Genomic DNA, 21,513 nt, shown 5'->3' on the forward strand with positions numbered 1-21,513 from the left:
CGTGTAACCAGTACAAGGTCTGACACGCTCGCAACTGGCTGTTATATATATGAATGCAAAAAGACGTTGACACAGCTTATGCACACACTCTCTCACTCACACAAACAAAACGTCACACATTCGTAGCCTTTTCTTTCATGTGGGGTAAACAGAGAAACATAACAGAAAACCTCTGAGCAAAAGCTAAGCACTGAAATATGTAGAAAAACTGGCACGCATTGAATTACATCACAATAAAGAGAAAGATTATATTATTGAATACTAAACAAATCTACATGCAAGTTCTGTGCAACCATTCAGCAAATGTCCCTGGTTATGGAATCAATCACTTACTGAAGGCACAAAAAATGAGAAGCTGTGTATGTAATACTGTGTGTGTGTGTGTGTGCGTGCGCGTGCGTGTGCGTAATATTCATTGATGGAACGCTCTCTTGTGTACGGATATGCGCACATACACAGAGTGAGTAATGGAGCAGACAAAAGGTTGGAATAAGGAATTGAACCTGCACTCTCCTGGGAATTTACCCAGCATGTGATTGGAATTCATTCTGCAGCAGTGCACTGCAGCAGATACCGAACACGACACACACACATGCACACATTATAGATCTTAACCAAGGCTTAGGCTTTCTTCATCTTCTTAATTTGTGTGGTTTCTTCTCTTGCATGTTTTCTCCTCTTTTCTCTCCTTCTGCCACTGCTGTCTATCGGCTTTCTGGTATTTCTTTGTATTTCTTTTTCATACCTGGCTTGACTCCTCACTCTCTCATCACACCTACAGTCCCTCTGAATCCTAATCTCTGTGTCCCTTCATCTTCATCTATGTTTTTCTCTTTTCTCACATCTGACTCTCTGTCTCTCCACCTCTCCATCTTGTTCTCCATCCTGCTATTTTCCAAAGCTGTCACCTTTGGACAAAATGACTGTGTTGGGAAAAGTAGGCATAATTGATTTTCAGTGAATCTTTTCTTTTCTACCCAGAGCCCCACGGCAAGACCTGAGATATAAGACTTGAAATGCATTCATCAAAACTCTGTCAGATGGAGTGACGATGAAACGACTCCTGCAGTATAGTCAGGCGGATTTTTTCGCTCACTTCCGGTTCAGTCACGTGTTTTTGTGTCATTTGCTTTCTAACAGTGTGACCTCTGTGACCCTGGACCACCTGTCAGTACAAACACCACAGTTATTGATCAAACACATCAAGTCACATTGATCATTTCGATTGATGTCCTTTATTTGACACTCTAATTCACTTTCATGTTAAAGTTGAGAGTTGAGAATCTGCTGAGGAACAATTTGTAGATTACTACTGTCTTGTTGTAATCACATCTGATTTTCTAACTACCTTATCTAGTAGAAGACAGCAATAGTGAATGACAGTTGCCAGCCAGTATCATGTACAGTATTTGGATGTACTGGGCTATGAGCTCACCTGCAGACCCCACATGAGCAGCTTTAGTGTCCACTTACAATTTGTGAGCTAGTGGCTGGTCCGGTCAGCCTAGAGGCTCCGAGGGCTTCAAGGGTGCTTTCTGTAACACCTTCAATGAAGGTGCCCTTTGGGTGCTTTCCTCAACGCCTTCAATGAAACTCTCACACTGCTGTCTCTCTTCCCCCGACAGCCGTGCAAACCTGGCTGTGAGTGAGCAACCGCTGAGGAAGGTAGATCCCTGCTCCTTCATTCTTTTGACCCTGACCTTTGTTAATGGTTACTAAGAATCTAGCCTCTTGCCGAACCCTCATCTTACCCCTGATATTTCACCCCCTTCACCCCAGCCCTACCCATTACTGCTAACCCCAGCATATCCTGACCTTCCTCCCTCTCCCTCTCCAATTATAATGGTGCTTGTTGTATGGACGGATACACACAGACACTCTGCGATTATAGTGGTACCTCTGTGTGTGTGTTTCTACACAATATAGAAGATAAGATGTGAAGCACACGCGCCCATACAAACAACAAACATGACCTCATCATGCAAGTCTTACGTTATTAAACTCATAGAAGTTGCATATATTTCATGCCACTTCTGCCACACTGAGAAATTCAATCTTTTCTGAGGCGGATCAGGTTGAAGTACAGTTACAGAACAGTTTACCGTGGTCTGTACAGCCATCTGCTGACTGACACTATGAACTACTGCTCAACAGAGTGTGAGAGTATGCAGCGTATGCAGAGTAGGCAGGGTAGAGGAGAGGAAAACTAGAAGAGCTAGAAAATATTGCACCATAGGCAACCTAGAATTTGTGATTCAATTTAATTTGTCATTCTGCTTCGTATATTATAGGATGCAGACAGAAGTCAGTTAGTGAAATTGGTTTCATTTTTCTCGATTGGTTAATTTATTGATTAACTTGATTAATTTAACTGGTTGAATGTAGTTAAACTAATGTTTGGAATAACTGGTTGACTTCGAGTTTGATGAGATTAGATTGATTGGGTTGAATGTCCTTTTGCGCAGCGCTATCTACAGTCACTAAATGCTTTGTACAGTCGTTTTTGCACCACCAATGAAGTGAACGCGATGTGTATCTATGAGTGGTTGTGTAAGTAATGTGGTGACACAAACAGGCTGCCTGCTGTACAGTATGAACGCTGGTTAAAGCGGTTAAACCTACTCAGAGGCGCGCCACTGACCACTGACATTCGACAACTCCTGGATCCAGTTGCCACGGCGACCGGCGTACGTCATCCTGTAGCGGTGCGAATGTCCTCCTGACGTTAAAGCCCGTGGCAAAGCGCATGTGAAACCCCGGGGCGCGGTCGCCATGGATACTGGCGGGGGGAGGGGTGGGGTTCAGAGGAAGCGGAAGTGTCAGAAGAGGCGGAAGTGGTACTGCCCTGAATACGCTGAGCTGCGAGCCGAGGACAGTTTACGCGACTCCCACCGTGCAGAGACTTAACTCGGGATTAATAATACGATCAAAATGTGAGTTCACCTCCATGTCAGTTGATAATGTTATATACACGCAGAGGAGAGGCGTCTGGGGGCGAGCACACGCTCCGGCGGCGGCCCTGTCCCTTGCTTCTGCGGCGGACGGTGTCTTTGTGGTTTGGGGCTGGGCGTCTAGGCCGTTACGTGCCGCTACACTGGAAGATGTTACTCGGGGTAACATTTTCTAGCTGGAGGCCTGTCGCGGCCGCTGTAGTGCTGGAAAATGTGTCCCGGCTGTTCATATTTGTTGTAGTCGCCTGTTGACGCCATGCGGGTTGTTCGCTGCTCTGTTTGAAGAGCGACATGCAGCACCCCACTTTGGCCATTTTGACACATTAGCAGCACTACCCGGCCGTCGTGAGAGTAGCCCAGATTTTTTAAGCAGTTACTTCTGATTAGGCAGCGCCACCAGGTAGACGTATATCACCGTAGATTCAGCGCAGAGGACAGAAGGTCGTTATTTTCGATATGGGTGTCATGGCGGACCGTCGGGTTCGGTTCACTTTAGTCACCGCGCAGTGCAGCGGTGTTGCGTGTGAAGACGCGGACGCCCTCCCTGTTTTCCGGGAGTTTCCCTTCAACGCTAGCTCGGTTTTTAGAACACTTCCATGTCGAATATGCTCGACCGACGGGGACGGGAGCCTCACATTAGACACGGTAGACGACTAAAGCTCCGGTCGGCGGCCCGTTTTCCGTTGCCTTTGAAGGCCCCGCTAGCTGCTAGGAGCCGAGCTAGCGCCGCACACACGGTAACGCGACGTGACGTGACGTGACGCGGAGCTAGCCTGCTAGCTAGCGGAACTATCTCTCCATCTTAACATTCCGCACGGGGATGCGACACAGAGGGCGGCGCTGCTCTGTGCTCGCTGCCCGTAAACACGAACCAGACACGCGAATACGCTGATACAAAGAAGTAAAAGAAAACACTAGTTTGAACACACATTTATAAATCACCGTTATATGGAGTTTAAATGAGACTCGTAAGCAGACACCTTAACTTGAAATCCGTTAGATTGTTGCTCAACGCTCGTGCTTTCATCGATTTTAAATAACTATAGGGTCGTAGAGTAAATATCTGAAAAATATTTATATTCAACTCTTGCTTAGATTGGTTTTAACTATTTCCATGAGGTAGAAATACAAAGCTTCTGCTTCCAACTTCCTATTTTATGTGCAGACGCCTGTGGTTAGCACAGTTCGAATAAATCCAGTTTCCAGTCTGATGGTCTCGTGTGTCCATGCTGCTCTTTTCCTGTTCAACTCCACACACAGCACATCCACCATTCAGCCTGACACATTCTCTTTTTGCCCGTTTCATTCTTTTTATGAGTTTGGTACGTGTCCTTATCTAGCAAGTCCATGGATTGCACCTGGAGTTCTGAACAAAGCCTGTGCAGTATTCTTTACCTCTGTGTGTTGACACTGTAATCATGTCCATCTGTGTGTATTAGCCGGTCAAATATGATTTGTTTTAGATGCGGTTAAATTGACTCGAAAGTGTGGACGAGAACACATCTGGGCCATATTGGTAATAGTAATTCAACCATGCATGTGTACAAACCTAATGTAATGAATTACATTGGAACAGAATGGAAGCTAAAGCACATCGGGAGGGGCTGGTCCAAAGAGCCAAGCTGGCTGAGCAGTCGGAGCGCTATGACGACATGGCGGAAGCCATGAAGTGTGTGACGGAGCTGGATGTTGAGCTCAGCAATGAGGAGCGCAACCTGCTTTCTGTGGCCTACAAGAACGTGGTATGGCACCCATCCATCTAATGTTTTAGTCAGTTATTAAATGCATAAACAAACACAGAATGACCAGGATGCAGCCCTTACATGTTGTCACTGTGTGTTGACACTGTCCTTGTTGCTCCCATCAGGTTGGGGCCCGCCGCTCCTCCTGGCGTGTCATCTCCAGCATTGAGCAGAAGTCCCCTGAGGCGGGTGAAAAGAAGCGGGAGCTGGCTGCGGAGTATCGCTCGACTATCGAGAAGGAACTCCAAGTCACCTGCCAGACTGTGCTGGTATGGAAACAGAATATGAACATGGACAGAAATGAAAATGATTTGGGACGGGAATGGGGGCTAACTGTGTTAAAACACGGGAAGAATCAGAGGGTTGAGAGGAAATCGGGGCTTAAATGTTAAAATTTTCAAGTGTCGTCTCCACAAAAATGGAGGAAAAACTTGCATGGGGGATTTATTCAAACTCAAACTTCTCTCTGTTTCAGACACTCCTAGACAAGTTCCTCATCAGCAGCGCAACTGAGACAGAGAGCAAGGTGTTCTACCTCAAAATGAAAGGAGACTACTACAGATACCTGTCAGAGGTGGCCACCGGGCCCCAGAAGAAAGGTGAGCTCATAGCTTTAGTCCACGAGGAAGTGTTCAAAAGGTCTGATGCTGCACAAATAAAACTTCTACTACTAAAATACAAGAGGGAGAATTATAGCTACATTCAATTCAAAGCCAGTAGGAGCCAGAAGATCCATTAACTAATGAAAAGATTCTTTGCTGAGTGAAAACATCATGGCATCCAGGAGACTTACACTTCACTACACTGCCTGTCTGTCCACCTGTCTATAGCTCAGCACACACTATTCAGTCACTGTGAGACTTAAAAGCAACAGACTCACAATATAAAAGCTTCACTGATGTACCTTCTCCCAGAGAATGAGTAACATCCACACACACATGTGAACGGCTGACAGGACTGAATGTGAAGTGTTCAAACAAGCTGCAATACTTCAGCAAATCAGTGACTCCGCAGACAGGCAGGCAGGCAGACAGACAGACAGACAGACAGACAGACAGACAGACAGACAGACAGACAGACAGACAGACGGGTACATCATGTAAAGCAGTCCAGCACATCAAAGTGACGGGCGGTGCTGTGTGTTGAGCAGAGACGGTGCAGGAGTCTGAGAACGCCTACCAGAGTGCCTTTGATACCAGCCAGAGAGATATGCAGCCCACGCATCCCATCAGGCTGGGCCTCGCCCTCAACTTCTCCGTCTTCTTCTACGAAATCCTCAACTCACCTGAGAGGGCCTGCACCCTGGCCAAGAATGTGAGTACTACACGCACACACATGCAGGGTTTACTTCCTTGAAAGGCCTTTGGCAGACGGTCGCAGCAGCTTTCTTACCTCAGAACCTTGTAAACATTCCAGCCATTCATGTTTCTACTGTGAGCGGGAAGTGAACAGCAGCGTCACATGACCTCTCGGCACAATGCACACGTTAATATAACATGTAAGCAAATTATGCAAATCATTGCTCAGTGTCTTTCTTGTAGACAACCGTCACATCTTTCTCCCTCCATGTTTGCCTTCTTAAGTTGTAGGGACAGAATCTGTCACCACAGGAGGAGCTGAGGTCGACGTCAACATCTAAAACAAATAACCGTGCCCCGTGTTGAAACGTTTGTAACAAACCTGTGATCCGTGTCTTTCCCCAGGCTTTTGACGAAGCCATCGCTGAGCTTGACACCTTGAACGAGGACTCGTACAAAGACAGCACTCTGATTATGCAGCTACTAAGGGACAACCTCACTGTGAGTAGACCAGCAGGGACCCGGGAACATCTGTCTTAGCTGTCAGGCCTCTGCAGTGGGATCAGCAGCTACAGTGGGACACACACACACGCACACGCACACACACACACAGGAGACCAAGAGCGAGACGTGGTCTCCATTATTCCAGTGTGAACTCTTTTGAGAGGACTAGTGCACACACAGCCTTAGATTTGATGCAGATTAAAGATCTAATAACAAATTGAGACGATGCTGTTAATTGTATTTACATCTGCCCTTTGTTTCTCTCTGCAGCTGTGGACATCAGAAAACCAGGGAGACGACGGTGACGCAGTCGAAGGAGAGAACTAGAGCGCACTTTCACTGTTAACACATACTCACTCTCTTCTTCCTCCTATCGCTGTCCCCCCCCCCCCCCCCCCCCCCCCCCCCCCCCCTTCTCTTTTTTGTACACATAAATGACCCTTTCATTCCATAGTCTTACTTTATCAGCCCAGCATCTGGCTTCCCTTCTGTATAACCAACAGCATGAATAGTACCAGACCTTTACAAAGAAAAGAGGGTGAAACACAAACAACTTCATTCCAATGGCCATCATCATCATCATCATCCCCCCTCCTCCCTCCATCTCTCCCTCCCTTCCTCCCTCCATTATGGCACCAAGACCGGCCAGCAGACTGAACTTCTCTCCAGTGAAGCTGTGACACCCATTCATTGCATTAATCTAAAAAAAGTGAGAAAAACAATCATGTCATTTAAAAGACGCAGCCCATGTTTCCTTTTTCTTTTCTCTTCCTTTCCTTCTCTCTTCCCTTCCCAATCCTGCTCCCCTTCCCTCTCTGGCTCTAGTGAGTTGATGCATCAATGAAGTCATTCGTACCTTCACTTTTGGATTTTCTTAGTCTACTGGCAAATGGCTGCTTTTATTCCACTTCAAACAAAAAGAGAGGTTATTAAACTGTCCATTTACTGTCAACAATCACTGTGATGCTCAGTTTTTCCTCCACCAGAAAATGGTGAGCGACCATCTACAGAAACATCTATTCTGACACGATAGTGCTGTTGTGCTGAGGCTTATACAGAAGGACCCACAGGGCTGCATGGTGACGGTCAGACTAACTCATGCACTCTCTGTGTCATCAGAGGACTTTCAAACAGGAGACTGTAAATCAGATCAAAGGGACGTGAGACTTGTCTGTCATTCAAACACAAGTACATTCCATGAGGACATTTACTTCAATCTGGGCTTTTCCCTCACCAGTGGCACCTCCTTATTAACTCTGGGGGCCGTGCTTTAGTGGATCCAGCTCCTGCTGTCCCTTAACTTTAATCCTTTAACATGTCCACTTCCCTTTTTGATTCCTTTTTTAAGTATAACAAATAATGAAGTTTCGGTTTTTGAAAGTGGGGAAATCGTGAGCATTCTGACAGCTTAACTGTAAGTTTACTCTGAAGACACAGCAGCTTGACCTGCAGCATCAACCTGCTTGTGTAGACACATTGAATACTGTAAACGCTTGCTTATACTGACAAAGCATAGAGATTTGCCTTTTTCTCATAACAGTGGAAAATCTACCACAAACACAGAGGCGAGTTTGGTTCTTTGCGTGTGTACTAAATGCTTTAAGACACTGAGCGACTACCAATGGTAGAACGGTGTAGAAAGAGGCTCCAGCAACTTCACATGTACCGAGCCAAGAACAAATCCAGCAAAAATCGAGACATCTTCGTACAACAGGTACAAGCGCTGAAGTACAATCGAAGTCAGCCTGACATCTACGTGGAAGCCAGAGCCCAGTAGAGCCCCGAGTGTGGATCCATGAGCAGTATGCTGGTGCTAGAGTCCATACTCGACACGGCCCCATGTCTGTGGAGAAGCTCTATCTGCGCTATGCATCAGTTCCTGAACTCCATCCAATTGTTCCATTGGCCTTTATGTGTCATGAGCTGCTACATGTTATCTTAGGGGTCAGCAGGTTTTGGAACCAACAGATAAGGAGACACGCACACACACACATTTGCCTCTGCCTATAAACATGGAGAAATGGGGAATCTGATCTTTAAAGAGTGAAACACCAGGCCGTTCTATCGTCACGGCCTGGTGTTTAGGCTGTAATTTAACCCTTTGCGTCCTCAGCATCTAAAAAGTGAAAAATCTTGGAAGTTAGTTTGAAGTGAAACAGCAGAATTTGACACCTGTTCTAAGACTTCCGACAGATGATTGGTTTGGTGGTGCAGCTGAAACCGTCTCCAGCCGTCACAGTCACCATGTCATGACTCATTCCATTCTGTAGGTGTGTGTGGCTGAAAAGTCTTTCTGCGCTTAGAAACGACTCTTTCCCGCACGGACATTTCAAAGAAGAATTCCTCCCTGCTGCCCGTTTCCTCTTTAGCTGAACAAGGCTTCCTATGTTTTTTATGCTTTTTAAGGAAAAAATGATCCCATGCAGTAGTGATTGTGGCACCAGGCCTGTCTGTATATCTGGTTTATCCTTTTGTTTTTACTGACCAGTATTCTGCATAAAATAAAACATTTAACTCCCCCACCCCACTCCAAAAAAAAGAAAAAAAAAAGTTTGCTTCTGTGACTGTTTCCTTGCTTAGCAGCCATGTGGTTGTGGGAATTTAAACTTAGCTTAAGGACAAAAATAATAAAATTACAAAAAATAACAAACCTTAACCCCCCCTCCTCCTGGTTATCGACGTAATACTAGATTTGTGTCTGTCTTTATAAAAATCCAACATTAGTTTCACCTTACATGTTGTAAGCAGGACAAAATGTGAAAGACAATTTAAAGTGAAATAAAGGTTTTATCAGTTCTGAGTCATTCCTGTTCTGTTTATTCTGATCACTGACCTGATGGCACCACATGGACTTGAGCTCTTATATTTCCTAGATAGCGAATTGATCAATTAAACTGGGAATTTAAGCAAAAGTATTTTTTTTTAAACTTGATTAAGTTCAAACAGGAGTAGTAGAGGTGAAAGTTTCTCTTTCAATAAATGAGATTCAAGAGAGAAAAGCATAAATGCCTGTGTTCAGGGCTCCAAGTGATGAAAATCCTAGAATAAGAAAGTGATAAGGAGTTACAGTGGCAGCGTCTATACTTACACACATGACGCAACAGTTATGCTGCTGTCCACAAAATGGATACTGGCTGTGCCTGATGTCATCTTTCACAGTAATAAAAACCAATGAGCCCCTCTGTCTCAGAAAACATGAAACAAACAAGGCTTTGCACATTAAAGCTTAAAATAAACAATGTCACTGCTGAAGCTGCACCAGGAAGACAGAGACCTGGAGACTGACGCACAGGCTGTACTGTCAGGTCAACTCAACCCAGTGGATGCAACCGGTGCAGCTTCAGCAGCCTCGGCCCAACACATCAGCTGGCCTCCGTGTTCATGACTTGATTCTATTTTTGAACACAAATTCTGTGCATATTTGCAGCCACTTTTAAGGAAATATCCCTAGAAGGAAACATCAGTCAACACAGACGTCATGCAGGGCTCCAGTCGAGGAGCATCAAGTGGTTCACAACAGGATGAAGTCACAGCCTTAACTACTTTTTTTAAATGGACCCATTTTCTGAAAGTTTTCCAGCAGCAGAGAGAGCGAAGTAAATGAATTTTAGCCTTCTGGGACCTTCAAACGGGGTCCAACAAAGTTCAGTTCACCTTTGTGGTAGTAGTCCCCCTAATACACGTTAAGTGGATCCTGCAGGAACGGTGATTCTATTTTCGAAACAACGTCACTGGTGAAGGGGCGGAGCTTTACATTGCAATTCTGCTCCAAACCGGCATTTCCCTGGAGCATAAGATCCTGTGGACAGTGTTGAGTTTGATCAGAAGTGAGTCAACTTCAAGATACCGAAAAGTCGTCGACATAGCTGACTAACTTCTTAATCATGCTTTGTATGTAGTTCAGGCCCGTGAGACTGTTTGTTTTCACTCAGGCGTGACTTGAGACATCCCAGACACTGTGACTCAGATGGATTGGTGAAGCAGCTCTGTACTGTATGAAGATGACTAGACATAATCTCACAAACCCCAAATATCAGAAAACAAATGGATAAACAAGCAGACTGTGGAAAAAGATCAGTCGAGTCATCGTCATTCAAACACCGAATAAGCCTTTATTGACAGATATATAATATTATTGTGCCACTTAGTTTGGGATGTTTTAAATGTTTCTCTTGTATTACCTCATCAATTAAATTTGCAACAAAATTTGGTTGAATTCCAACTTGTAGGAACAAACCTTCCTCCCATCCAAATGGCTCAATGTTGCAAAAACCTTTCAAAGTACATTTCTGTCTTTCAAACCTGGGACATAAAACAGCAAACAAATTGGCACAAAATTCAAATTTTACAGATCCATTTGTGTTCATATACCGACAAAGTGAAGCTGAACTCCAGCAGGAGTTCAAGATGAAGACTGAAACTGTAGAAGGAATGAGATTGATAAATAAGGCTGTAAAGGCTTATTCTAAAATACACTTCTGCATAAGTCATAAATTAACATATACACACACACACACACCATAATGAGTTGAAATACAGAACTTAATGATAAAAGTAGACACATTTTGCAAGGTTGAAAATGGCAGCACCTTATCAGGACTGTGTTTCCAAGAGGCCTCTTGGATCAAAGCTCACGTTTGTTCCAGTCTCACCAGTGTGTAAATGTGAAGGACACACACTGAACAAAGTGGGTCACTGCCTGCCTGGCTGACGACATCATCATCATCATCATCTTCTCTCCTCTACAGGCAGCGCAGTGACGGACGGTTTCTCCTTCCTTGACGCTCATTTCTTCTTCTCCACTTCCTCCTGGAGTTTGAGAGCGGCACTGTTCTTTGGTTCCACCTTCAGCAGGCTGTTCAGGTCGTCCACGCAGGCTTTAAAGTTCTGCAGCACAGAGAGCAAATAGGTACAACGTTTCAAAGTGTTTATTCGTGTATTTCCTGCTGATAAGGTGCGGTGGTAAACGTTCAGGCTCCCACCTTGAGTCCCTTGTGAGCCTGAGCCCGCCTGTAGAGAGCCTTCACATTACAGCTGTCAATCATCAGGGCCTCGTCACAGTCTCTGACAGCTTCTCTGTATTGCTTGATTGAAAGGTAGCATAGTGCTCTGCTCTCACACACACACACACACACACACACACACACACACACACACACACACACACACACACACACACACACACACACACACACACACACACACACACACACACACACACACACACACACACACACACATAGAAGCAATACATTAGCAGGTCGAGTGGGACAATAAGATGAACTTCAGTGTCTTTCTAGTCTTCAGAAGAATCAGCATCCATTGGCTGTGACTAATGAGGCGCTGTTTCACTGTGGGACAAAGGGCAAGGGACTGACATTTGATTGCACACAGCATAAAGATCAATCACATAGAATGAAAATAATGATATGGATCGACGGCAGTAATTTAAGAATATTTCCAAATGTTTTACACCTCACAGAATTTGCATCAACTTGAAGGTAGTAGTGTGTTTGTGTGTGTTGTGTGTATTTGTGTTGGTACTACTGTCAGACCCACCGGTTGGTGAAGGTGGTGATCTCAGCAGGGTTGAGTTTGAGGCTCTGGCTGTACTTCTCAATGGCTTTCTTATGTTCTCCATTTTTCACCAAAGTGTTTCCTTCCTCTTTCAGGGCCTGACTTCTCTTTAGGTCTTGATCCATGGGAGCTGAGCAGGGGGAAGACAGAAAGTAAAAGAGAGCAGAAAAGAGATTTATGATCAGGATCTCCCTTCAGTGTCGTTCCAGAACGAAGCCCCCCGCGCTGTTCATCAACACGCCCTCCCTCTGCACTGCTCCTACCAGGTGTGTGTGTCTTTGCCATGCCATTTTGCTGAGGTGAAGTCGGCTTGGTCAGTTTCTCTCTGACGGCCAGGGGAACGTTAGGAATGGGAGGCAGCTTCTCTCTCCACGACAGCCCGTCTGCCTCCGTCAGCGCCTTCGTCATCCTGGGAAACCAAAATGGAGTCAGTTTCTTCACCATTAAACCTAAATGACTGCAGGTCTTGGTATCAGAGTTCTCTCTTGAGTGGCCTTGGAGGAGGTACCTGTTGGTGCCGTCGTGTGCGGCTGTGATGTTGCAGTCCACCTGCAGGGCCGTCTTGTAGTCCACGTACGCCTGCCTGTAGCGCTCCAGAGCTTCATGTGCAGCAGCTCGACGCAGCAGAGACTTCACATTGAATGGGACCAACGACAGGGACCTGACAACAGATCAACATGTTACTGATTCAGAATGACAAACTCAACTCCAGAGTCAGCTACACTTTATTACCACACACACACACACACACACACACACACACACACACACACACACACACACACACACACACACACACACACACACACACACACACACACACACACACACACACACACACACACCTTTAAAGTACAAAATTGAAGGAATATCTGCACTTACATGTTGCAGTCGTTGACACATTCTGCACAGTTGCCGTCCTTCAGGTAACTTGCTGCACGGTTGGAGTACAGGATGCTGAGATCCTCTGGGCTTTTCTTACCTGATCATTAAAACAAGCATTTCAATAAAAACATTGTGATTTATTTACAGTAAAGATCATTAGTCCAAACTCATCGTCCAAAGCTGCAGGTTATAAAAGTGTTATGCATAAGACTTTATCTTGGCCACGCCCATTTCACCACTCCATGTTTGGCAACTAAAGCAGATTAAGTGCATGTTATGTTATAAAGGCTTAGTTTCTGTATGTAACCCAGATTTTCAATTTTTTGCTTATTCTTTGATCTTTGTTTAATCGCAGCTTAACATTTAAATTACATAACAAACAGTATTAAATGATACTGTGCATGTATTTACTAATGAACACTAAATGTTTGTCTTCAATGTCCCATAACCTGTAACTTGAGATTATAATCCCTATTTTAATGTAAAATAGAGCACAGATATTGAAAATGCTACAGCAAAATTAAATGTCACAAGTTTTCTGCATTGGACTTACTTATGTTACACACACACACAGACACACAAGTACTTCCAAAACAATACAGTAAGAGATGTAATGAATGAATATGAACATGTTTAAAGTGAATGTGATAGTTACCAGCCTTGCTGAGCTCTCTGATGGCCTGACTGTACAGATCCGTGGCCTCTCCATACTGGCCCGTCTTGAATCGCTCGTTGCCGGCCTGTTTCAGCTGCGTCCAGGACTGGGACCTGTGCTTCGGAGGCATCGCGTCTGATCGGGTGTCTGAGGGACAGAGGGACAGAACCGCTCACATGAAGGGAATGACTGCAGAGGCAAACACACCCAGGGACTCAGTGGACGGGACAGTCAGCACTCCCCAAGATCCAAGAGCCTGGATTCTCCTCATCTTCTGTCTCTGTTCACTCTAGATAGACTGACTCAGCAGATCAGCTGGTTGCAGTGCAGACTAATGAAACAAATTAACACTATGTGGAAACATGTTGGGAACCTGAAGGCTGCAGGTTCAAGTCCCTGTGAGCCTGTTGAACCCATAACATGCAGGTGTCACTTAAATGGGCCTGTACCTTCATAATAACCGAACCTCTGTGATCTATATACAGACAAGGAAAACATGGATTCTTTATTAATTAAAAGATAATTTCCTCTTTCTCTGCTGGAATCTGCTTGATGTTAAGCTCTGGACAGAACAAAATGCGAACAACGACTATTGTTTACTCAAAACTACCGATAGTTTGTTATTTTAGTGTCCCCTGCTTCTGTCTCGTTTGTCTTCAGGTGGTTTGTCGGCACGCTAGCATGTTAGCTCGCTACCTACGCTAGTTCAGTGTAGCTTAGCTTTAGCATACCAACTACAGCCAAGTGACTGCTGGCTAATGCTAACGTTAGCAAGCTCTCAATTACCGGCAGTGGATGTAAGCAGTCAGTTAGTCGGTCCTCGTCTACAAGGGGTCTAAACCCCAACCGGCCCCGGTGTAACTCGGTGTGTGTTCGGTCTCAGAGCGTGTGAGCGTCACCGGGCCGTTCCTCCGGTCATGTCGCTTCCTTGCCAATGCTAATGCTAACTAACTTCACCGCAGTGACGAAGAACTTTACAGCGGCGCGGTGTCCACTTCACTGCACGCGTTGACGGCTCGTACATATAAGGTCTGCTGCGTTCAGGCTCTTTGGAAATACGTCGACCAGATTGGAGGAGCTCTAAAAAATAAAGAGCTGCTGTTTGTTTCTACTTTAGAGTGATGACTAAGTGCAAGGTGAAGTTGATACACGTTGACTGTTTGATTACCACCATGATATTCAAAAATTATTAGAAAAAATATATATATTTTTTAAAAAAGAAGTCGATTCTCTCGAGTCGATGTATGTTTTGCTGATAAACATCCCAGGAGACAATGCGGTGAAACTTCTTTGTAGTGTGAAATTGAGTTCTGAATCTTAAAACCGGATGATAGCGTTTTCTGCCTTTTGTTTCCAGCACCACATTCCTCTCAACCCCAACCTGCTTATGTAATGTAGGCATGTCTACCGATTTTTTCTTTACGTCCGCCAAGTTTTACATGTATTAGTTATAATTATCGCTTTACCTTCAGCTTTCAGCTTAGCGCCCTGTTTATTTATGTGGCATCCCTTTACAAAAATCACCCTTAAGCAGATTCCTGTAATATAACTTAGGGATTCAAAGCAGGAGTTTGCTCACTGAAGACATCAAACAGACTCAAGTCTCCCGCAGGACGCCGCTCCGCACCAAGCAAAACAGTCCGATCACATCACTGCAAATAAAGTAGCCCCTGTCCGACCATCTCCTCCTCTCACAGGGTAACAACAAATCTAAACATGCAACGATAGAAGGTTTTCTTACCACCTGTTCTCCAAACAACACCACCACCACCGAGCCGGCCTGTAAGAAGATGTGCATCCCCCTTTCTGCTCCGGGCTGGAACCAAAGCGCTCTCCTGCTAATTGTTCCTACCACCCTACACTGGTGCCAGCGGCTCCATGAACGCTTCACGGGCCGATGACAGCAGATGGATCCCGGCTGAGCTCAGAGCTCTCCAGGAAGACAAGGCAGAACTCCCCCAACCGTAATGGGCGAGAAAAGGGGCAACTATGGGCAAAGAAGGCATTTAAAGAGATTCCATCCTCTAGAATGGTAATAGGAACAGCAAGTGGGAAAAATACAATAATGGTGCTGCTGACCGAGTGGACGGAGGCTCACTGCCCCATCTTCAGCCAACTTTATTAGCCCCTTGTGGAATGATTAATAGGCAATCAAGCTAGTTTAATGACATTAAATGAGAAGCACATTGACATAAGATTCGAACAATAACAAAACTATCAAAAGGGTCATAAATAGTGCTAATGTTGATTAATAATTGTCTTTCAGTTGCATCTCACGTCACACACAGGGACGCACAAGTAATCATTATGATTTATGATACATCCATCTATAATGCAGCATTCTGATTCTTCTCTTAATCACAGATAGCATATTGATATTTACTTCAAAAACACATTTCGTCCGTACCAGCAAACTTTGTGGCCACTAAACAACAGGAGAGATTTGTTTGTTTGTTCTGCATATCAGGGATACACAACATAATAAACATCAAGTAACTTACTGACAAATATACAGATGCATGCAAATGCTATTGAAGTTGGAATGTTATGAAAGCTTTGATGTCACTCTCTCGCACATCTCAAAGTCCTTGACCGCAAGAGCAGCGTCTCGAGCGAGAGGGGCGGCGAGAACCATGGAGCAGTCGCTGTCGAAATACTTCCCGCTTATTCCAGCCGTCTCCTCTGCCACGGCGCAGTAGATGCTGCTCACGGCTCCTTCCTCTGCCGACTGTGAGAGGGAGAGGAGCTCAGTCAGAGAGATGAAGGCAGACGTCTAAAAACGTTCAAAAGCTGATAAGCAGAGAGGGAGGGTTTGGACCATTTTTGACTCCAAACACAAGTTTAGGGCTTGTGTGACCTGACGTGGACTTGTTTGTTTTGTCTCAACACTTACTTACGCTTAGTGACTGGCATAACAGTGATTACGTTCTAACTCTGGTATCTAGTCTGACCTGTTGTTGTACCGGCACAGACACTCGTTCCAGATCGCCGAGGTCACCGGTCCGACCCCTGAGACCAATGAGGCAAAGAAGGAAACACGACTACTTCAAAAGCTGCAGATCTTGATGGACACAAGACATCTGGCAGCAGTTACATTTGTTCTCATGGGTTTTCAAGAAACGATCTGGAGTACAGACTTCCTTCAGATCAGACAAAGAGTAAACAAGTCTAAAACATGTCGCAATGGACACTAAACCAACGTTAATGCCAGGATAATGATTTTTTTAGAATGTTCCATTTATACATAATGTAATTATTTTTCATAAAATGTACTTGTTTCTTTCCAGATATTTATTATTATTATTATTTTCATCATCAGTAGTTGTAGTAATAGAAATGTGTCTGTATAAAGTCTGTATGTATGAAAATGTGATGCATGAACTCAGCATTAACACACACACACACACACGCACGCACGCACTTTTAGTATAGCTAGTATAATTTTGTACTTGAAAGCAGCACTTTAACCAGGTTCAGGAACAATGATCAATCATTAACTCCAGGCAGAGGCACTGAATTCACCACAAACGTGATCTAAGCAGGAGTAAAGTTTGTCACTACAATAGGTGAGCAAGTTTCGGTGCATAATATTTCAGAAAATAATTACCTTGACTTCACTGTAATATGACATATACATATACACAGTGAGTAAGCACACACAGAGACGCACAAGTAGTCATTATGATTTATGATACATCCATCTATAATGCAGCATTCTGATTCTTCTCTTAATCACAGATAGCATATTGATATTTACTTCAAAAACACATTTCGTCCGTACCAGCAAACTTTGTGGCCACTAAACAACAGGAGAGAGAGCATGCACGCACGCACGCACGCAGGCACGCACGCACGCAGGCACGCACGCACGCACGCACGCACGCACGCACGCACGCACGCACGCACGCTTACCTTGAAAAAGAAAATTCCAATTAGGTTGAAGATGAAGCGCATCCTTAACCTCTGGTGTCTCATCACCTCTGTCATCACGACACCAGGGTGGACAGAGTTTGCTGTGACACCTACACACACACACACACACACACACACACACACACACACACACACACACACACACACACACACACACACACACACACACACACACACACACACACACACACACACACACACACACACACACACACACACACACACACACACACACACACACACACACACACACACACAGCACGAGACTCATGTTCAAGCTTCAGAGCTGATCTTCTAGGTTTTTAAGGTCAAAGGGTCACATTACAAAAGTCAGATGCGCACAGAAAGGCAGGTTTTTGCTGAGGAATGTTGGGCATTGGTGGAGGTATGTGCAGGGTGTTTGCAGGCGTTTGTCTCCTTACCGGTGCCCTGCAGCCTGCGAGCCAGCTCAGTGGTGCACATGACATTGTGCAGCTTGGTGTGGCTGTAGACTCTGTTCCCTCTGTAGATGAGGTTGTCGCCATGGAAATGAGAGAAGTCCAGTTCACCGCTCTTGTGACTGAACGAGGCGACGGTGACGATACGGGCCGGAGCGGAACTCTTCATCAGGTCTGAATGAAACACAAGATAGAGACAGTGAGTACTACAACAATAAGACTTTAAGATTAAACATTAATATACTGATTCATTACTAAAAGGAATAAAACAGTATCTGACCCAGCAGCAGGTTGGTGAGCAGGAACGGTCCCAGATGGTTGGTGGCAAAAGAAGCTTCTAGCCCATCTGCAGTTATCTGCCTTGGCAAACCTGATTATAGAAATATTGAAAATCAAAGAAGCACACGTACACCCACCCTGGCTGGTGTTAGCTTGATGTTTCCCTGCCTGTCACTCAAACCTGACACTCCAGCATTGTTGACGAGGATGTGCAGAGCTTTCTCCTCTTTCAGGAACTTCTCAGCAAACGCTCGGACCGAGGCCAGAGACGACAGGTCCACCAGACGCAGGTGGACGTCAGAGTTCCCAGTGACGTCACAGATTTCCTGAAGAGCCGCCGTCCCTCGCTGCTCACTGCGACAGGCCAAGATGACACGGGCCCCACGGCGGGCAAAGTCCAGGGCAATGAACTTCCCAATACCTGCAACAACAGATACGGCAATGATTTGATCAGGAACAATAAACATAACTCACTTGAGCGCCTGTGTGCTCAAGTGAGCCTCAGCAGGGATGCAGGTTTGCTCCTCACGTGAACTGAACAGGCTGAGGTTGCTTTCAAGTTTCCCTATGAGTACTGAGTCTCCTTCATCCTTTACTTTCCCTCTTAGAGCACTGCACACCAGGTTCAGGAACAATGATCAATCATTAACTCCAGGCAGAGGTACTGAATTCACCACAAACGGGATCTAAGCAGGAGTAAAGTTTGTCACTACAATAGGTGAGCAAGTTTCGGTGCATAATATTTCAGCAAATAATTACCTTGACTTCACTGTAATATGACATATACATATACACAGTGAGTAAGCAGATATTTAGGTTCAACAATCAAGCACAGTTCTAATCCAATTGTGGTATATTTTGCTGTGATCTAGCATCTCAATAAGAACGCATATTCATTCTACTAGGGAAGGCCTTACAGCTGACAATGGACAAAGGAAAAGTGGACCTCAAGCCAATTTAAACTGGACAAGGAATGTGAATAAGAATTTGACAAGGAATGTGGAATGTGAATTCCACACATACCACCTTGGGATTGTGAATAGCACAGAAGGTTAACAGTTCAAACCTTGGGCTTAACTGTTCACATCATCGCAACGCAAGATTAAAGTAAACAATCATTTCGGACAATATCTCAACTATCAGCTTCTTTATCCAGCACTGTTTAAAGGCTGAAAGTGCCTTATGGATTGCAGCAACATCCTTCAGTACCTGATTTGATGAAAGCCTTCCCCCACAGATCCAAGTAATCATGACACCCACCTGTGTTGGCTCCGGTCACTATGGCGGTCTTGCCGTCGAGGCGCACTGGGCAGTCCCGTGGGCGCCAGGGACCCCTCCGCTGCAGGCGCACAACCAGGGCCAGCAGCAGGGTAGCCACGGCCCACAGCGGGTGGCAGAACACATCCAGCAGAGTCATGAGTGAGTCTGAGCCTCCGTCTGGAACTAAACTCAGGCCAGACCAGCAGTCATAAAGCCATAAAGTAGGAGTGTCTAACAGAGGCAGAGGGGCCGAGTCCTTCACACACATGTAAGATGATTATCTCTGCACTCTTCACTGAAGTGGTATTATTATTAAAGTTTCCGTGTTGATGTTGTATTGGAAATGACGAAAATAACCTGTTGAACCTGTTGACTAATCTTCTCTTCTGTCACACCCTCTACAGTCACTGGCATAATGAGTGACAACAGGGTAGAGAGAGAAGGTATGCTCACACCATGTGTTTTCAATCAGTGATCACAGTGACTCATCTGCTTTGATCTGTAGCTCCACCACTGTCTAATACACTGCAGGCTTACTCAACAGGCGGCCTGCCTTGTTATTGTTATTAACATTTGTGAAATGCAGACTCAGAGCTCTCACTAGGAATAAGTAGCAATTGCAAACGTTGTAAACACAGCGAATAAACTGGTACAAATATATGTTAATAATAATTTGTGGCCCTCTGCACGTGTTGTGGTTTAAATGTGGCCCTCTTGGCCTCTGAAGTTGAGTACCCCTGGTCTACAGCATCATGAAGTCACACACTGTGCAGCCTGAAGCTCTGGAATATTCAGCTTTGTTTTAGTATCGCTCTGTCTTCTTGTCAGTGTCAAACAAACATGGAGGTGCAGGTGATCACAGTACTGCTTTAGTTTGTTAATGTAAAGAAGGAAACACACCATGCTGATTCTTTAATTACCATTTGCTGATGTGGACGCCATTTCCACCAGGCATGAAAGGTTAAAGGGTCATATTCTACGTCACAACAGGTAAACTTCTAGAAAAACACCTAGAGTTTGCAACTTTGCTTCCTGTTCCCCTGCAGGTTCCAGGTTGTAAACTAATTCAGCGACATCGATCACTACTACGCCTGAGAAATCAATACTTGTAATGGTCTGTCCACCAGAGGGCAGCATTCTGACATACCTAGATTCGTGGTCTTGCACGCTCCCTGGTGGTCTAGTGGCTAGGATTCGGCGCTCTCACCGCCGCGGCCCGGGTTCGATTCCCGGTCAGGGAACACATTCTTTTCATGCTCCTGGGGTCCTGTGCGCCTCCTCTCTGCACCCTTGGAACACTTTAACACAGGCTCAAAGGCATGTGCACTATGAAGAAACTGTAAAAAAAAGAAAGAATCTGTGTTCTTCATATTAGATTGTGTGATGTTGATTTGGTCTTTAACTAGAAAAAGCCTTTCACTGTTTTACTTGTACGACCGCACGTGACAAAAGACATGGAACTTTGGACTTAAGTTTCACAACAACCTTCTGTAATTTATGCACATTAGTTTTGTTCATAATATTTCTCATTGTTGGGGGAGTTTTCATTACCAGACCACATTTACAGTTGTTTTCACAAAATATTGGAAAATTAAATTAAAGGAGAAACTGAGGAAAAAGAAACTGCTGCTTGTGATTTTGAGCTTTGAACAGTGAAGATAACAACACAACATGTGAGGGCTCCAACATGACACAAATCAATTCTCAAGAGAAGACAAAGGTTGTTGAAGTGTTTCCACAAAATGGCATCAGCTGAAACTTTCACTGAGGACAGTTTGACCTTGATACTCCTGCAACGAGCCGCTCACTCACGCACACGCACACGCACACGCACACAGAGTAACACATTCACACACAGAGTAACAGAGTAACTCATTCACACAAGCAACACATGCATTCATTCATAAATTCATGAGTCTCAAACTCGGCCACACAGGAATCCACAACACAAACCACAGAGGATGAATCCAAATTTAAAAAATGTCAAAAAAT

At 44.9% G+C, this 21,513-nt stretch overlaps 3 protein-coding genes and 1 non-coding gene across 5 annotated transcripts; 2 read left to right on the forward strand and 2 right to left on the reverse strand.

The window, feature by feature from the left end:
- The first annotated feature begins 2,780 nt into the window (after nucleotides 1–2,780).
- ywhaba (tyrosine 3-monooxygenase/tryptophan 5-monooxygenase activation protein, beta polypeptide a) lies at nucleotides 2,781–9,299 on the forward strand. Its single transcript, XM_076171005.1, has 7 exons — nucleotides 2,781–2,933; nucleotides 4,528–4,693; nucleotides 4,819–4,962; nucleotides 5,169–5,292; nucleotides 5,844–6,007; nucleotides 6,397–6,492; nucleotides 6,766–9,299. The coding sequence occupies exons 2-7, from the start codon at nucleotides 4,529–4,531 to the stop codon at nucleotides 6,820–6,822; spliced, it is 750 nt and encodes a 249-aa protein (XP_076027120.1). The 5' UTR covers nucleotides 2,781–2,933; nucleotide 4,528; the 3' UTR covers nucleotides 6,823–9,299.
- A 1,285-nt stretch (nucleotides 9,300–10,584) lies between these two features.
- tomm34 (translocase of outer mitochondrial membrane 34) lies at nucleotides 10,585–15,453 on the reverse strand. Of its 2 annotated transcripts, none has more exons than XM_076171023.1 (8): nucleotides 15,354–15,453; nucleotides 13,613–13,759; nucleotides 12,955–13,054; nucleotides 12,581–12,733; nucleotides 12,336–12,481; nucleotides 12,055–12,202; nucleotides 11,478–11,604; nucleotides 10,585–11,382 (listed from the first exon to the last, which is right to left on the reverse strand). In XM_076171023.1, exons 2-8 carry the CDS (start codon nucleotides 13,740–13,742, stop codon nucleotides 11,281–11,283), a joined length of 906 nt encoding a protein of 301 aa, XP_076027138.1. In that variant the 5' UTR covers nucleotides 13,743–13,759; nucleotides 15,354–15,453; the 3' UTR covers nucleotides 10,585–11,280. The 2 variants fall into 2 exon arrangements, with proteins under 2 accessions (XP_076027138.1, XP_076027137.1); XM_076171022.1 differs by lacking the exon at nucleotides 15,354–15,453 and adding an exon at nucleotides 14,399–14,609.
- A 278-nt stretch (nucleotides 15,454–15,731) lies between these two features.
- Nucleotides 15,732–19,995, reverse strand: LOC143016604 (retinol dehydrogenase 12). The gene is made up of 6 exons (XM_076171002.1): nucleotides 19,522–19,995; nucleotides 18,443–18,682; nucleotides 18,263–18,352; nucleotides 17,968–18,156; nucleotides 17,525–17,634; nucleotides 15,732–16,340 (listed from the first exon to the last, which is right to left on the reverse strand). Exons 1-6 carry the CDS (start codon nucleotides 19,787–19,789, stop codon nucleotides 16,158–16,160), a joined length of 1,080 nt encoding a protein of 359 aa, XP_076027117.1. The 5' UTR covers nucleotides 19,790–19,995; the 3' UTR covers nucleotides 15,732–16,157.
- A 695-nt stretch (nucleotides 19,996–20,690) lies between these two features.
- Nucleotides 20,691–20,762, forward strand: trnae-cuc (transfer RNA glutamic acid (anticodon CUC)). The gene has a single exon. It is a non-coding gene; the product is annotated as a tRNA-Glu (tRNA).
- The last annotated feature ends 751 nt before the right edge of the window (nucleotides 20,763–21,513 follow it).

This window comes from Genypterus blacodes, unplaced genomic scaffold (genome assembly GCF_046128005.1).
Source record: "Genypterus blacodes isolate CSIRO-AG114 ecotype Tasmania unplaced genomic scaffold, CSIRO-AGI_Gbla_v1 ptg000239l_1, whole genome shotgun sequence".
In the NCBI taxonomy this organism is placed as follows: domain Eukaryota; kingdom Metazoa; phylum Chordata; class Actinopteri; order Ophidiiformes; family Ophidiidae; genus Genypterus; species Genypterus blacodes.